We start from the raw sequence: 19004 nt of genomic DNA on the forward strand, positions 1-19004 counted from the left end.
GTTGCAGACTGGTCTTCCCTTAAACCTCAGTAGAAAGTCTCTCCTCTTATCCTTTCAGTTTGCACACTAGAAAACTCAATATCATTTGTCCTGAGAAGTTTTATTACTAGGTTATGCTAGAAAAAATGGTAACATGAAGAGCTGTTGCTAGAACTGCATTCATGCTTCTGCACAGAGAGTACTGCACGTTTGTCCAGTCGAAAGTTAAACTGCATCACTTCAACTCAACTGGGCTCCCCAAAGTGCACCAAGTAGACCAGAGAACACCAGGCTATCTCATGTCAATAGAAAGTAGCACATTGTCTGCTCATCCAAGTTAAACAGAAGCATATATATGGACAGTCATAGGCACTTGCCTCTTCTAGTCCAAGTTCATGCTGCCTGGCAAACCAGTAATGCACTGATCTGCTTTTATCACGTATTTAGCAATAGTTAGTATTTCAGCACATGGTATTTCCATATCGGGCATTAAAAATACGAGAAGTTACTTCTTACCCTTTCTTTAGAAGAAAGAAGTGGGTGAAGAAATTTTCTGTAGATTAAACTTGCTCCTCTAGTATATGGGGAAAGGAGCCAAATAACAAAAGCTATCTTCAGTTCATAGTACAGTGGAAACCTACAGACAAGTTAAAGGTTGCATGAAATCAACAATTGCAGTAAGAAAATACACAGCAATTAAGAGATCTCTTCAAAAAACAGAATTACATATTAGCATATAGGATTCTTCACATACATGAAGTTACATTAGACAAAAACTAAATGAGTTATAGATCTATGGATTTAATTTTTTAATTAACCATACTATCATTTAAGAAATGGAAACAGTTAGTATACTTGCTTTGCATTATACATTCCCGCACAGAGGAATTATAGTCCATCCTTTTAAGAGTTCCATTCCCCTATTCACTTTCTACAGCAAAGGTGGAAGTTTATAGTCCCTACTTTGAGTGACAGTGTACAGCAAGCTTGAAAACAAATGTTACTCTTCACATTCACTCTGAGATCTTTTCCTGAAAAAAAAGGGCTATCAACAAGAACCACTTCTTTATAAAAATTAAATCATTACAGATCAAAGAATATCAGGAACAAATACAGTTTCATACAGATTTCATAAAAAGCAGGCTCTTACCAAGAGACTGTTAGGTCAGTTATTGTTTCAGTAACTGTATAAAGAGCAAACACAATCCAATACATCATCCAGCGAACCTGAAAATTAAAACACCATATTCAGTAAGAATTTTGATTTCACCTTTCACAGAATACACTATACACTGTACAGTTAGTTCAGAGCTGTCAAAGCAAGATGTTCAACAGTATCTCAGTCTGCATTAATTGGGTTTCAAGTGAAATTATATGAAGGTCCTAAGGGTTTTCTCTTGTAAGTAGAACTGGTGGCAGCTGCAACAAGCTAAGTGAAATGGCTGGGTCACCAAGGTCACAACCTCACCTAGGCTGGCTTCACAGATTTGATTCTGCCTCTAGAAAGCTTTAGTGATAAGAAAAAATACTGCAAAGAGTCAGTAGATTATCCTAAGTATGAAATGCAATTCCCACTATAGCACTAAAGGATATTTCACACTCTTCCACACTCATCCACACGTTTATACCACAAACACAAAAGTCAGCATTAGTAAGTCAGGTAGCCCTTGCTTTCATTTCACAATATACGTTATTCAGCTACACTTTGCCGTTAAGTTCTACATGTGTGCCTAGCATTATGGTATTAATACTGGGGAAGGGGAGGGGAAAAAAGGATTTTCATGGAAATTTAATTCTATTCATATGCCAAGAACTACAAAATTCTTGTTAATAAAAGAGCTCACATGTAGGCATCTTAATGCTTCAGGCGTTTATATCTATATACTTTTAACGTTTACATTATACATAATTGTTTTGAAATCAGACAATGGTCTTAAAATACAAGTTTTAGTTCTGTTTTCTAATAGTTAACTACATCTCTCATTTATCTTGAGCATTTGTTCAGATTTGCTTGTCTAAACTGATTACATCTTTCAGAATAAATATTATAGAATTAGTTCCATGCACTTCTCTTCTCTAAAATACATTGCATTTGGCCACTGATATTTCCAAAAAAGGTCAGTGCAAACCACCACTTGTTATTCATACTAACTGAACGCCCACGTGTTCCTTAAATTCCAACACTATGTATGCTAGAAAAAAACAAAACAGTTTAAAAAAAAAGAAAGAAAAGAGAAGAAAAGCATCACCTGCAACCAGATGCAGTAACCGCATTTCATTTGCGATATACAGACTACTAACTCTCTGGTATAGCCACAAAGCATTAAACACCACATTTGCTATACACTAGTTCAAGTCGTGAATTCATGGGACCCTCTTTCAAAAGGAGAAATATATATACCTTCCTACAGAGGACATGGCTTAGATTTAATCTTCACTTTTAGAGCAATCTTTTTTTGAAGTGTACATAAATAAGTACTCAAAACCTAATGCTTCACTGCTGCCTGTTTCATAGCTGTACATTATGCTTTAAAACCACTTCCTTTGTCACAACTCGAGACCCATTTATCTTAAATGCTTCTCTGCATTTCAATTTGAAAAGAAACTCAGTCATGTGATGACATTCTTCACTTCAATCTCTCAGAGGATTTAGATATTTCAAGCTTGAATAAGCCAAGACAAACCTACACAACAGCTGAAGTCATCTCTGACAGGCCATGTGACATTTAGACTGGTGACCCTTCCATGAACCAGTCTCAACACCTGAATAAAAATAAAATTAACATCCACCCTTGCCCCATCAACCTAAGCATGATACTATCCAATTTTTAAAATGCCATGCAAGACTGAATTTTTTTCCAATATATTTTACCCAGGCTATTCATTTGTTAATCAACATCTATTTATCCAATTAGGAACAACAGTAGAAGTGGAGTTTCTCTTGAGCTGCTAGGAACACTAAGAAATGCTCTGCAGAAGGGCACATGAGATCTGCCAGGAGTCCTGCTGAGGTCTGGGCAAAGATTCTCAAAAAACACAAGTCAAATTATATTCTAGTACAACAAATGCGTTAGGTACCAAAAGTATTCTTGACAAATGAAACTGAGTGACTTACAGTGGTTTTCATATCAGAAAAAAAAACACAGAAGGTCATATTTAACGCTGCCTAAACACTGCCATCACCTACTTAACTCTTAAAGATGAAGTTACAGAAGCTTCGATTGAGTTTTGCTTTTTATGTTAAAAGGGTGATTACAGATTTCTTTTGTTGAGCTTTTTTTCTACCATCCAAGTGTTAAGCTCATCTTTGTTGGCTTTGGCTGAAGCACATCCTTTCAAGTCAGGATTTTGAAGCCAAGATTTGAGAAGACTGGTCTTTCAGACTTCTAAACTACGTTTCAGATGCTTATTACAAGCACTTTGGTGTAACACAGTGAAAAAACTCCTCAAAGATCTTAGTCAACTCCATTAAACTAGGGTAATTACAAGAACAAATAAATCTCCTCAAAGGCACAGACCCTAATTTCTAGAACTGAAATCCATAAGTCTTTTAAATCACCAAAACCAGCAGCAACACTTTTTTTTTTCACCTCCAGGAATAATCTTTGAACAATTTGCTGCATCATGACCTACACAGCAAGTCAAGATGTCTGTACTTTTTGTTGCTTTGGTTTTTAGTGGTGGAAGCAGTGGCTAAGTCAAAAATTTCACTGTTATAAAGCTCCTGCAATCCAGCAAACAAAAACAGATGGCTCCTGAGCCACAGATAACCCTGGAAAGGAAGTTATGCTTGGGCCATAACATAACTGGCAGCAGAGCTGTGCCATTTGGAAGGCTGCAGTTAAACCTACACCCTCTCCATGAAAGAAAATGGCCCAGCTGGGAAGATGAAAGCCATGGTTTGTCTATCTGGACACTCAACCCAACCAGCAATGGAGTGGTAATTCACTGATGAATCAATGTCATTCCCTGCCCATGTATAAGTCACTGTGATGGGTCTCATTCGTCTCAGCCCCATGAACATTGTGTGCAACTGCAAATCCAGGGACTGGTCAAAGACCACACGTGACTGAAAAGCAGTTGCTTTCAAACTAAATGAAAAAACACAGTTGGAAAAATATGGTTCGAGGCCCTACTAAAGGTCTTGTGTAAGTGATAGGCATCTCTAAAAAAGGTTGCCCAAGAAAGACAGGTAAGTCATAGCTAACTGGACAATTGCGGTAAGTCAAAATCTCAGCGTTCTACAAACATTACTTTTCTTTTTCTAGAAAACACATTGCAAGAGGCAGTGGTAACCTCTTAAAGTGATTTCTTGAGTTCAAAACTGCTATCCTCTACTTAGCCTGTAGATCCCTTTTGAGGGAGCAGGGGAGAAAAGCGGATTATAAATTCTTTGCATTATATACTTTCCTGACAGGGTAAAGTAAGCATGAGACAGAGGAAATTCTTCTCTTTTTTTGATGATTTTTCCTCCCACAAGCTTAACTCCAGCAGGCTCTATGTGCACAAATAAGCTCTAATCAGCTTGTACGCAGAAACCAGAAGTAGTACGAGTATGATGTCCACTTTGGCGTCGTGATGGAGTGATCAGACTAAATATAAGACATACAAGGGGAGGAACAACAGCTACTGCATTCTACTACTACAACCAAGTACGAAGCGGAGACGTCACACATCCAGACAGCAGCATTAGGTCGCAGCTACGGCTGCTGAGTTGAAGTAACTGATGGCACTGACTCCATCCAATATAAGTTAGTTGCCGAAATCAAGTCAGGCTGCCTTTTAAAACAGGGAAGTAACTCAGTGATCAAAGCTCCTTGTGACTGCAGCTGGGTAACATTCTTGTGGTAATCATCATTGCTCACACTGAAAAGTAAATAACTTAACAGATTAATTCTGAACTGCAGTAACTACAGTAATTATGTTTTTCTCCATCTTACTCTTCTGTCTGTTCTGCTTCTTTCTTCCACATCACCTTAACCAAATCTTTTCCTTCCCTGGTTACATTTTTCCTCCTCTTTGAGGAATGATAGATTAACCAGAGCCACCCTTTTCTCAGGTAGATTTTGAATCCCCTGTTGAGGTCCATACAACGACAATTAAAGTGCTGCTACTGTTCAAGTGGTCACTGAAAATCAATTTGTCATTGCTTATACTACAGGTGCTGGTAGAATTAGGAAACCTTTTTTCTACCCCCTGCCCAAAAGTGCATTATTTTGGGCACTTCACCGAAATGCAGCCAACACTTTAAGGTTTAAAACACTTTAATGTTTGAAAATCCTCCTAAAAATATCCATATACAGCATAGCATGTGGACACATTTCATTAAAGTCTATAAAAAGTCTGAGAAATCTTAACTTTAGCTCTCCAAACAAAATCACAAGATTACCACTACATTCACACAGGTGTTGGATCCAACACTAAGATAGTCGAATCAAGCTTTCATATGATTTATTGCACTGCATAATGAAAATTTCACAGTTGTATGTCAGCAAAGGCATTTAATTAAGTAATTAAAAGGAATGTGACTTACATATTCCTTCACATTTTTTGTCTTCACAGCTTTGTATGAGTAATATGCAGGATACAGCATTCCAAATACCAGCCTATTGGAAAATAAAAAGAGCTTTCAGAATCTGTTATACTGTATGTGACGAAACAGTGACAATACATCATTAGAGCAATGCAGCCAACTTAAAAAAATCCCATTCTCTAGCTTGGAAAAAAAAAAAAAACAACCCACAATGTTATGGGTTGCTTGGAGGAAGCTTAGCAATACACAAAAATAGAGCAACATGAACAGAAAAGGCTGTACGCCCCGAAGACAACAAACAGTTTCGTAAGACTGCCTCTAATAGATAACGTAAAACTAGCAACTCTTCTGGTTCAGCTGTAAGTAAAACCAGTCCTGCAGTCTGTCCATACCAACAAAAGACTGCTTCCGCACTGCCAGTGCTATCACGCTTAAAGAGCCTCTACCAACTATCAGTAGGTAATCAAAATCACCTACTTTTACCAGATTACCAGAAGATTCTTCAAAAGTAATTTTAAGACAAGATGAGTTACATAATTTCATCTCCTTTTGCTAGAACTCTGCAACAGCAACACATGGAAATGGAGGCAAGTGGGAATTAATCCAGTTTTGCTCAGACAGCCAATTTCTGCTAAAATTCATCAAAAGTAAGGTGCAGAGCAGGGCAAGAGCCAGGCAATCCATGCTGAGAGCAGGACCAGAAAAAAGATCTGCTCTAACACAAGGCTGTTACAATACAGCATTTTTTAGTAAGAGTCTTGGCCACAGACTGGTGGAACAGTTCTTTATGAGAAATTGAACAGCAGTAGTTGCCATCTCCTTGAGAAACACAAGAGCTCCATACTTCTATTTCACCAGCTTGTTACACTTTGTGAAGTCAAGCAACTGCCTGCCCTTAGTTCCAGATAGCCTAAAGCAGCAATTACAGAATAGTCTGGCCACATTTCTGCAGCATCTCTTACAACTTGCTTAGGATGGTTATGGGGGAGAAATTTACACTTGTAGGGATATCCAGAGAACTTCTAAGAAAGTTCAGAACTCTTAATTGATTTAACTTCTCACAGTTAGGTGAAGGAAGATGCATCACTTTTTTTTGTTTTTTTTAAGAAGAGTCCACCTGGGGCAGATCTGGCATATAAGATTTCAACTCAAATGGCTGAAGTTTACTAAAGTAAATAATCAACTAAAATTTAAGGTTTTATAGTTGTGTCAGGTAGCTTTAAATAAGTGGTTCTACCTACAGAGCCGCTGCAGAAGACTGCATGACACTACCAAGCTTTACTTTACTGTTAGACCCAGGAAAGAATTCTAAGAACTTGTAGCCCAATTTACTTTTCTTTTTTTAAGCAACTACTCCAAGAGCCTTCATCTTCTACAAGATGTTATTTGCAAAGACTACCACAGAACTTTCCTAGTATACAAGACATCAATGTAAGTTTGAATTCAATCAGTTTGACACATACATCTTCCAAGCACCACTCTGATATGTACGCAAAAATTGGTAGGAAGCCAATTTAGAGTACTAAAGTAATCTCCAGCAGTTAATATATAGTACATAAGCGAATAAAAATACAGAATTGTTAACAGCAAAGGTGAGATACTTTCTTCAACATCACAGATATCATAGAGAGAGGGTTTCTCCATCTTTAATGCAAGACAAACACATGGTTACCCATTGAAGGAACCCTGTTGCAGGGGCAGGGGGAGTACTAGCAGAGGTACTAAGGTTAAGCTATAAATGCCACAAGTGAGAGGTAAGGATAAAATTATGGAAGCATAATTGCAGAATCCTTCATGTTTGAAAGGGCCTTGCGAAGTCATCTAGTCCAATTTCCTGCTCAAACCAAGGTCGACATCAGATTTGGACCAGGCTACTTAAGGCTTCAGCCAGTCAGGTCTCGGAGGCTTCCAAAGAGAGATTTCACATCCTCTCTGGGCAACCTGTTCCAATGCTTAATGAGCCTCCTAGTGCAAAGTTTTAGTTATATCCAGACAGAACCAGAAGTTTATGACCACTGTCTCTCTTGACTGAGTAGCACAGCAAGAGAATGGGCCCAGCTCTCGTAACCTCCAAAAAGTTACATAAGATTGCTAATAAGTCCCCCCAAAACCTTCTCTTTTCTGGCTGAACAAGCCCAGTTCATTCAGACTCTCCTCACAAGTCATGTGCTGTGACCATCTTGGTGGCCTCCACTGAACTTTCTCGAATAAATTAACATCTTTCTTGCACTAAGCAGCCCAAAGCCAGGCACAGTCAAATGTATCTCACATCTACACCCCTATCCTCTCCTGAATGTGTAATATGTATATATTTTCCTCATATTTTCCTCATCACTGAATTTAAAAATTATAAAACTCAACTTAAGAAAAATTCTCAAACACTGAACCATATATTTTCTTACCTTTAAAGAACAAGGAAGGCTCTATGAAAAATAATTGGCTTTAATTGAATTTAGGACAATAAAAAGAATTACTACCTGATTATAAGTAAGAGTCAAAGATAGTTAATCATGTATAGCTCTTTTCTAGGATGCATTCACTTCCACAACACATGACTAGATCTGAACAAATCTTCTGGGGCACGTTTGCGATCTTTGCATACATTGGGCCTTTACCCATACAACAGAGTTGTTAATGGCCGATAGCAGCAGAGGAGCTAAAGGGCACTTCAAGCAGGCCTCCATAAGATCAGATTTCTCTGTAGTGGGAAGGGATGGTGCACTGCAGATTACTTAAAACAATATTGATATGAAAAAGCATAACTGGTGTATCATAGCAGCAGTTTAAACCTGAATCTGGATGCTCAGAATTTCACAATTCATGCTAAACTGGAGTTAACAGAAGATGGATGCTGAAGCTCTTTAATATAACAGGCAAGCTGCTACTCCACTGCAGCAGAGCTTACCTACATGATGTTTCAGATGTTGAAATGCCTTTTGAAAGAGTCCAGACTACTTGAATTCCAGTTCAGCATACTAATCTGTAGAAGCCTATCCAAACACAGCTCTACTACTATACAAAGACCTTTCATCCTAAGGCCAAGAAAAGCAACAGTCAAAAAACCCTGAATGGTTTTATTCCCAACTAGGAGAAAAGCCTGACAACACAACTTAAAAACCTCACTTCACCCAAATAACAGGAGATCTGGAAACAGAAGGAATATGAGACCAAATACCCTTCATTTTGATGAAATTCTGCAGACAACAGCTCTTCCTCTCATTTCTGTCCCTGTGGAATACCCTGTTCAGTAACACATCAGCTCTAATGGCTCTCACATTTCCTTGTTTTCTGGCTGAAATTATAATCATGAAGTGTCAGAGATAAGGAAAGCCTCGTTAATCCTAATAACAACTCAGACTTTATAAGGGCAGAAATGTCTTTGTTCAAAGAAAAGACACAAAAGAGGTTCCTGAACATCATAACCACTACCAACTGTCAGACGGCTGCATAATTACATGCCAGCATTTACTGGTCATTTATGCACCTCTCCCAAATTATCAAAAAATAGTCCAGAGTTATTTAAATAGCTACTAGTAGCCTGCACATGGAAGTTTCTTGCTATGAAGCATACGAAAGAGAAACAGTTTGAATCTTTCACTTAACAGATTTTTGGGCCATACTTTTCCACTCACTTTAGTGTCCAGTAGCACCACTTCTATTTAAAAAAAAAACCTCGTATTTTTAAATTTAAACAGCAATTTATCCTCTGAATGTGTCATCCTCTAAAATCTGGTAGAAACAAGAATTGGGACAGAATGGAATTTTTGAGAGCACTGCTTCGGAAACAATTGATCTTCAAGCAGAAAGCTTATTACAGTAACAGTAAGAAGATCATAAAGCTAAGCTAAAGACCTCCTCAAGTTAAACAAGAACACTAGCATGAGACAAACACAATAAAGATAGCTAGTTTTCCCCATCTAGCGAATCTTTGTTACTCAATACTCGTCAAATCGAGTCAGAAAAATCTCTATTTAGTACTCACTTTTTTCTTTTACAGAATTCTTCAAGAAATTATTTTTAAAATCAAAGAACAAGAAACTTAACACCACAATAGATCATTACTTATTAGTGTTCAATACTGCTGTAACATGGAAGTGTTAGAAAAACTGCCACTTGTCTGCAAAAAGTGGATAGGTAGGACTGAGAATGAAAAAATTCAGCACATTTAGCCAGTAATAATAGGAACCAGCACTGTGAAGTTTTTATCTCCGTACAACCAGCGCTGACATTTTAAGTGTGGCATGATGCTGCTGCCAACTCTGGCATCGCTACCTCCTTCACACAGGCAAAGTCGTCTAATCTTAGTGAAATCTACCAGGCAATTCAACAGTAGAAAAGCCAACTTTTCGTCAGTGAGTGCAGTTGAAGGTCAGCAAAATTCACTTTTACCCTCCATCTATACGTCATAGATTAGTATACTGAGAAAAGAGAGATCACTGCAGCTGACTGAAGCAGAAACACATGGAACAGCAGCAGCAGGGAGCCTGGCCACAATCAGTATCATTGACACAGAGAACTACAACAGCCAAGCATTTTCTAGTAGTTTTCTTGTTTGCATCAATACCCCCAAAAATCTCAAAGCTGTTAGCAACACCTATTGCTATGCATTACAAGTGCACCCCTCCTCTGGTATTTCTACAGTAAATATACAACAAACCTCAAGGATGTGCCCAATTATTCCAAGGCTTTTCAAATTTAAAAGCTTAAGTGTTATTTTTAAAAGTGCGATTTGTATTTCACACTGGGTATCAGCACACTGTACTAACGTAGCAGACGAAAACAAAGCCAGTTTCCACAGATGGAAACAGATTTCAGCCGAGTGTGATGTCATTTACTTTATTTTACTAGTAGATATATGGATAATCCTGCTTAGAATGTGATTTTACTGCCAGTTGTATGCCTAGCTATTTAAGTTTTTCAGCTGTACTCAGCAACTAATGTAGCATTCCTTTTTTGGTACAGCCACTTCCTCTACGGACATTTTGCTCATTTAAAGACAAACGTTTCTCAAATATACTAGGAGATTAAAATCAAAAGAAAAGAAAAAAAAGCATCAAAAAGCCTTGAAACCTGAATAAAACAATATATTTGTGTATCCATATAGCTGTATTAAAACAAACATAACCTGCTGCCTGTATTATCACATAATCTACAGTCTTACGGTTTAAATAGCTTTGAAGTGCACAACTATTTGAAAAACTCATTTCTGAAGCAAAGCAACTGAGTTTGCATCTGACTGATAACTAAAAAATCAGTCACCTGTACACACATTGCTGTGGCACTGAGCATATTTAACCTGGATAGTAAACAACTCTAAAAGTACGGTTTAAAAAAAAAATTTTAAAAATACAAATGAAAGCCACTAAGTCGCTGAAAAATACTGCTTGCATCCAGACTCCCAAAACACTAAGCCATTAAACCAACAGTGCATTTAAGACTTCAGTCGGTTCACACTGCCAGAGAATCGCCCGAAGCAAGGAATAGCGTTAGGCACTTTATTCTTTTGTTCCTCTGAAATGCAGAAAGACAAGGGCCACGAGTGTTCCCTAATAGTAAAAGCCATTCAGGAAACTCGTTCAGTATGAGATACTTTGGAGACAATGCCATTTGCTAAGCTCCCTTTCCTTAAGAAGTTTGATAACAGAGGTGACACCGATTTGTCCACCTACTGACAGATTGACAATTTTGGCACAGACTGATACAGAGTCAGACATTTATAATGTGTGCATGTACAGTGGAAATATGCACCTACGTCCCGAAGGATCACTTGACAGTATTTGGCAGGTGGGAGAATAAAAGAATCCTCCCCATCTCCACAAAACCATGAAAGCGAATATCAATACCTGATACACTTCCTTACTTTGCTGACCATGCCCAGTTCCCCTTCCCAATAATAGTCTTTACCTGCAGCTTACGATAGGAGCACCTTCCATTCCTGTCATATACACACACAGGCTTTTCTAAGAGCCGGTCAGAGATCACGGAAATACTAGAAGTAACATAGAGGACTCCCAGCTCTGTGTGGTATCAAAGCCTTATCTGTACTGCAATATCTATGCAGAAACTAGGTCCGATGTTGTTAGCTTTACTTTGCTTCTATATGAACTATAATTACTATTCCGTGTTACGGTTAGCGAGTTTAGCTTAAGCAAGATTTCTTTTGAAAGGGAAGTTTGCTAATGGAAACTAAATAGCAGAATGAAATCTAGTCTGAAGAACAATGCTCTAGCCTTTGGATGGCTGCTCTTGGCTTTAAAAAGGCAGATATGGCCATACTCCTTTACAATGTGTCCACTGAGGTTTCAATCAGCACACACTGGAAAAGCATAAACATTTTTGCTTAGACTGTATGCTACTCATATATGCTACTTGTAAGCCACTCCATAAAAGACAAGCAGCTTGGATTTTTCCCTTTTTTTGGCTATAAAGTGGCAAGGCTAATCAATTATGCACTAAGTTGTAACTGCTACACATCTCTGTGTGGTATACCCTCATGCTCAAAATAAGGCATAAGGAGTATCTGTAAGAATCCTATTCAGGGCAAAAAAAACAACGCTGCAATTAAACAGAAAAAGCAAGACCCTCAGTCATGCCTGCCAACACCCCCTGAGGGTTACAACTGGGTAGCAAGTTCTAGACTAAGCCAGCTATCTCCTAGGTTTTTACATGTCCGGACAAAGAAAAGCTCACCCAGGCATTTTTGTCCTGAATGTTTTTGAAAGGCACTACACTAAACAAAGTCTTTCTCTCTGACAGAATTTAGTTACATTTTACTACTGGACAACATTCAGATATAAAACACTAACCATAACAATCTACATTAAAAGACTAAGTATTCAAGTAATTACAAAGAATACACTTGGACCAAAATGCTAGTCTGTTACAGGGACAGGGGAGCATGAGGGTAAGCTCCCGAACCTCACACCAAATTTACTCTACTTTTTCTTCCATTCCCCACCTTGGGCAAGGAGCAGGGGAAATCACATAAATCCTATTAAAAGAACATGTCTACTAACAGTAGCAAACCTTAAACTCAGCAACTCCTTTAGCAGATTACAGTTACCAAAAGGCAGGAATGCTATCAGAAACAGATCTGTTAAAATCTGCACAGCATTCTTTATATAGAGACTGTCCCCCAAAGCTATAGAAAAAAAAGTCTTAACAGTTAAAGAACATACCCAGAAGCACTAACAGATCTGAATAAAGCACATTCTTGAGCAGTGCAAGAAGGCTATTAACCTTCCAGCTTAGGAAGCCAGAATTCTCCAAAGCACAACATAACCAGAAGTAATACAATTACTCAAGCAGTTGAAAATCATCTTAACATTTTAAGAGGAAAAGTGGCCTCCCTACCAATCCCACTAGAAAGTGGGACTTTCCTATGTCAGGAACATTTATTAAATAAGTCCTAAGAATAATTGCAAGCAGTCTGATAAGAGACAATTAAGCCTTTCTTCCAATGCAGAGCTCCAGGCTCCATTACGTGTATCCTATCCGCTTGTGTTTTTGGAATACTACTTTATTGACTTACCCCAAAATAGGGAACCTGTTGCCAGATACTCTTCAAGTTCTCTCAACACAGGAAACAGCCCTGCCTGAACCTTGAAAGAAGTCTAAAAAGAGCACACCAAAAAAATTGTAAAGAATACCTTCTGTACGGGATGTTCTGTACTGGAATCTGTGAAGTACTGACATACTTAGGGGCAAGATACATCAATAAGATTGATTGCTTATTTGCATAGGCTCACCAGGTTTCTCCCAGAGAAAACAAGATTTAGATGCCAAGAGAACATTCAAACCTTGAACCCATTTTCTCTGCAGAGAAATTTAAGTCCAAAATGAGGATTTTCCTTTCCTGTCATTACCTTAAGCAAAATTTACCTATAAATGCATCCTCCTAAGAATTCCCATTTGTCTTCTCCATATGCTTAAAAAGAGTTGAAAGCACTGGAAACTTTCATAGCATTTTCTAGGTTGCCTGTTACTCATTCTGCTTGCTACTACAAAACCCTACATAACACAATAAAGATCAGAGAGCAGTCTTAATTAACAATTAACTTGATACCTGAACACACATTAGATGTGCTGCCTCCTTCAGTGAGAATTAACCTTGGATTTCCAACTCTCAGCCTACCTACGGCTTGCAGCCTATTAGGCTAGTTCAGTCAGCCAGCAACATACTCCAAACACAAGTCCCTTGAGTCCCACTCTCCCAGCAACAAACCTACTGCATGTGTCTTAACAGCCCTCTCTCAGGGGCCTGTGGCAGTCTGGAACAAGGTACTGCTAAAAACAACTCCCGAAGCAAAATCCAGGCTATCCTCTCTCACAGTTCAGCCTGGAAACTGTCTTTGACATGGACAAGCTGCATGAGTGCTCTGACAACACAGCTCTCCCAATCACTCTCTTCTCAGAGTTGAGAACGGCATTACTGGTACACGAACCCTGTGAAACAACTCACCTCTTGTTCACGTATAGATCGCATACAGTGAGGAAGTACTTGGGGAGAAGCTATTGCATACCAATCTCGCTAGAAGAATCTATGCCTATGTCTGGAGACAGTATGTCCAAGACTGACCAACTTTTCTTGTGCTGCTGGATAGCTGAGGCATATTTTAACAGAAGGGTATAAGGCTGGAGATACCATCACCATGTCATTAAAAAAAAAACAAACAAACAAAACCAACCAGCTCTCAAATCCTATTCAAAACATACAGTCAAAAGGCCCAACAAACCCAGTAGTACAGAAAATTCCAAAAAGCTAGTACTGGAAAGCAAAATAGAAAACGTAGGAGGAATAGAAATTGTTATAAAACTTAGTCACTTCTCTGCATGCCTACCTATTCATCGCTTTATTTTAACATACATGTTTGGCCACTACTGTAACAGCGTCCTGCCTACCCCTGTACTATTTCCTGTTTACAGTCTTACGAAGCTCAACCACGTGTGCTGAACAGTCAGCAGCTGAGCTCATAACTTCCAAGCACCCACACCAAGGAACTGAAACAAGATGCATCTATAATGCTTCCACGTGATAAAGAGCAAATACTGAAGGTCTTCAATACAGAGTAACCCTTATTTGAGAACTTAAATCTTTCACCAAGCTCTTGCCTCAAGCTCAATAGCAGAATTTCACCCCTGCTGGAGAATTATTAATTTCCAAAGCTGCTCACATTTACTTAAACCTCAAATAAGTTATCTTCGTTCAAATCTACCTTAACTAGTCCCTGATTTCACCGTTGCTATGACTGTTTACCACTGGAAGCACAGTATTTGTGGCCTCACAGCAGCCACCTGTGGCTTCAGGCAGGAGCACAACTGAACACTGAGAACTAGCCAACAATTAGGAATGACTGCATCTACTTCTCACACAGCTCTTAAGAGAACCTGGCATGACTTTGTTCAAAGAAAAAGAACTGAACTGTGCTTTTCTTTTAATGATCAGCAAGGACGGACAGCGGATTAAAGATGTCAGAAGAGACCAATTGACTAATTTGTTATTTTTCTTTTTTTTTTAAAAAAGGTCAAACCAACTCCAGTTTTCAGCAGGTATTTTCTATTTTTATTTAGTACATGCATGAATAAGCTTACTCTATGGAGCAGGTGAGCAAGAACACAATTAATACCACAATATTTTTTAAGTTTAAAGATGAAAGCTGATACCTACATGGATGTTCAAAGAAACTGTCACACAGCATAAACTCTATTTTAGGTGATTATGCTTTACAAGAGTTTACATAATAAAGGCGATTCACAGAGAAACACATTTATGAGCTTCCTTGTTTTTGAAAAAGTTCTTTACACTTCCTACTTTCGGAGGTACTACAACCTACACATACATTTTTCATGAGCAATGTGATCCTCTCAATTTAGGATACTTCTGATGAGCTCCTAAAAGACATTACTAATTTAATGCAGATGAAGTGCTGAACAAGATTATCATGAACATTACAAATTCAAGAATGAGGTGTTTAATTTTGTCATGAGGTTTATTAAACGCATATCAAACATACGCATTTGATACTTAGTTTCTTGGCTTTGAGAGATTGAAGTAAAAAATTACCAGCTCTCTTATTCACCTACTTACTACTCTTAGCTTTGTGTCTAGTGTATTCAAAATAATTTTGGAAGCTCCTACAATTTTTTAATTAGGTCTTAATTTCTGTATAAGAATATGAAGTCCTTCATATCAAGGATACTCTAGAAGAATCCAGGAGAGACCTTGTAAACACCTTCCATTTTAATCTAACTGGCACACTGAAAAATTGTTCATTATAATAACTTCAGCTAATTCATGTAAAGGCAGTGGCCACTTCTTTTCAAAGGTTTCTCTGCTCCGTGCCACAGTAAATTCTGAAGCAAGCAAAGACAGATGGATAAGCCAAAGCTAGCATAAAAGAATGCAAATACTATCATCTCAGTACTGCCAACTCCTGCACATTTTTAAACACGTTTAACAGTCTTAAAGCTTCAGCTCTTGAGATCTCAAAGATCCCAATCTTGGTGAAATGACCAGGTAAGAATCAGATTTGCAGATGAAGATGATCTTTTATCCAGTACAAAATTGGAACAGAAGCAGTAAGATAGCATAGCTGAAGAACAGCAATACTAATTAAGTGACAGAAGTTCTGCAGTTGATAGAAACAAACTAAAACAAATGCTGTCAAAAATACATGAACACCACATCTCCAGAATAAAACCCAGAAAACCCCAACAAAATACATTCTCGTTACAGCAACTGTACTTAATGTTTAAAGTAGCCTCACTCATTCTGCAGTTGATAGAAACAAACTAAAACAAATGCTGTCAAAAATACATGAACACCACATCTCCAGAATAAAACCCAGAAAACCCCAACAAAATACATTCTCGTTACAGCAACTGTACTTAATGTTTAAAGTAGCCTCACTCATTAATGTATTTAAGTCCCAAAGCAAGGTAACTCAGTATTTTAAGTGGCAGTAATCTCTTTCAGTGATGGGAAAAAAAATTGTGGTTGTCTGAAAGGATCCAAGGCCAGCTTTTTCTTTGTTAGTGCTAAATTGGGCATATTTACCCTAAGTTATACTATCTTCAACCAAAAGCTATGGAAGTCATGATGGGAAGCCCGTGCATAATTGCACAATACAGACATCCAAGTCTCAACTGCATGAGATGGGGAGAAATTCTTTTTAATAAAGTGTTCAAGCATATTTTCTCTATTGTCTCAGCAGCTGCATAAGCAAAAAGTGACCTGACATACCCAACACTCGAACTATGGAAGTTCAGTAATCTAGTACTTCTAATATTATTTTCAATATTAGAGGAAAAACAGTTTATATTCTCTCAAGTTAAGACTATAAAGTCATGCTCATTCTCAACCATTTTTGGAATCTAAAGCTTTCTTCAGCTTTGCAAAGCGGCTTTAAAGCTAGCCACTGCACTGGAGTTTCCCCTTCCTGGCCTCGGCCATCACTTACAGTCTGGACACCCTCTAATACCTCAGAATGCCATACAGTTAACAAAAAAACAGATTTCCAGCTGGATTTTTACCTTGTCAACTTTGCTTTTTCACTTCACATTGGTCTGCTAGAGACTTTGGAAAATCTCACAAGACAAAATCCACAATCATGCCATTGCTTGCTGCTCTGAGTATCTTCTCTCAACATTTTGGAGCACCATCAACATCAAAATAACCGGCTATAGGAAACTAAGATTTAAAATAGGAGTGGTCCCAACCAAGAATTGCTTCTGCTTGTTCCAAGAAAAACGTTATTTTATTTTTGAGCCATTTGTAAGTGAAAGACAAACCACACTGTAACCATACATTCATCACATGGGTTGCATTTTTTTTTATGAAAAAAAAAGTGTCCAATACTGCTACAGGCCACACTATGTGGAATATTAATCTGGCTGGCTGGTTTTAGAGAGAAAAGTGAAGTTCATAACCCAAAGGCCCAGAAAGCTTCTACTTAATCCTTACACATCCTACAACCTAAGCGTGTTGTTGCAGACCAGCCTCAAGGTCCTGCCTCTCCCAAGAAAATGCTACAAAAAGACAAGAATTTGAGTAAAGAAAAAAGTGCAACCATACAATATCAACTCTTGAAGTAAAAATTAGCCTGTCTTATCTCTTCCCCAGACAGCTGCGTCTTTTGCTTTTGATCATCAGAAGTTATTTACATCTCAATTTTTGCCTTAAGGTCCCCGATTTCCAACCAATTCTGTTAATCTTATGACACAGAAAAGTATTTCTGAAGCCTCTTAGAGCATTAAAAAAATAAACTTCCCCATTGTACACAGGAAAAGGCTTCTTCTATGAAATTTCTATTTGGCAGATGCTGATGAAATAACATCTGGACTTGTCGTTCCAAACTATACGTGTTTCCTCAATTATAACTGGTACTTCGAGAACTCTCTGAATACGCTGTTAGACACCAAGTCAAGAACTGACAACATGCAGAATCTCTACCAAACTTATTCATGCAGTTGTATTAGTAACCTAACCTTAATGTCAAAAATACCATGCTAAAAGATACCTTCATTTCCTCCCTTCTGAACCCCAATCATTTATTGTTTTTTCTTTAGAGACTCATGCATTAATAAAGTAGTTTGAGAGGTAGGTTTTGTTCTTAAAAACAGATAATGCACAGTATGCTAATTAACCAAAGGTTCATTTTTGAGAGAAGAATTCTGTTAACACAAATATGCTTGACTGGTAATACGCAAACAAGCTAAGAAACCAGAAGATACAGAGGGAATGTAAGTGTGCCTTTTCAGAAACATCATTTGCCAAATGCAAATGAAAGGTAATTTGCCTGATTCACATTATCGTCTTCATAGAAATGTAACTTCCATTTTGTCTCAAGCATTCAAGGTTAACTTTTATTCAAGAAAAGCTACCACTCAAAGTTCTATATGTAGAATAGTAAAACCAACACTGCTTATATTGCATCTATGGCAAACTAATGACTGCTAAAGCAGTCATTTAAAACATGTATTTTATGTTTCTGTGGGTATATTGTCTTTCAAGTAAATTTTAAGCTGTTCGCTGCTGAAAAATGTGAGTAGGTCAGTTTCTTCTCTGGCTTCTACAACAGCGCAATAGCAAATACACTTCAACTGAGTAACACTAGGCATGCTTTTTTAACTAGGACAAAGTCCTAGTCTGGGAAAAAAGATGAGCAGACAAAAGTGAATAATAAACAAAGCCAAAGAATTAACTTTTTTTTTTTACATTACAGTTTAAGGTAACATTACTGTTACAGTTAAGGTAACATATCAAAACTAATAAACATATCTCTAAGCTGGTGATCATTTTCCTCACTCTCCTTTCCATGGTTTTGATCAATGAGTTACAAAACGGGGTGGGGGGAGGAAATAACAAAACCAGACAGTGGTAGGAAGGCACAAGCACAAACTGTTTTCTGACTTTCCCCTTCGAGCACTGCAAGTTCCAACAGCTTTATTAGCAGAAGAAAGTAAAGCATTACGTCAGACTTCTTACTTCAGG

The 19004-nt window shown here is 37.9% G+C and overlaps 1 protein-coding gene across 3 annotated transcripts in view; it reads right to left on the bottom strand.

Annotated features, from left to right (window-relative positions):
• The window catches only part of REEP3 (receptor accessory protein 3), a 41686-nt gene that overhangs the window by 15808 nt on the left and 6874 nt on the right, over positions 1 to 19004 (bottom strand). For all 3 annotated transcript variants that reach the window (XM_075154251.1, XM_075154252.1, XM_075154253.1), the window contains 3 exons: positions 5513 to 5585; positions 1130 to 1206; positions 496 to 616 (listed from right to left, as the gene is read on the bottom strand). In XM_075154251.1, coding sequence (XP_075010352.1) covers positions 496 to 616; positions 1130 to 1206; positions 5513 to 5585 — 271 coding nt within the window. The remainder of the gene's footprint in view (positions 1 to 495; positions 617 to 1129; positions 1207 to 5512; positions 5586 to 19004) is intronic.

The sequence above is a fragment of the Calonectris borealis genome, chromosome 7, assembly GCF_964195595.1.
Source record: "Calonectris borealis chromosome 7, bCalBor7.hap1.2, whole genome shotgun sequence".
Classification (NCBI taxonomy): Eukaryota; Metazoa; Chordata; class Aves; order Procellariiformes; family Procellariidae; genus Calonectris; species Calonectris borealis.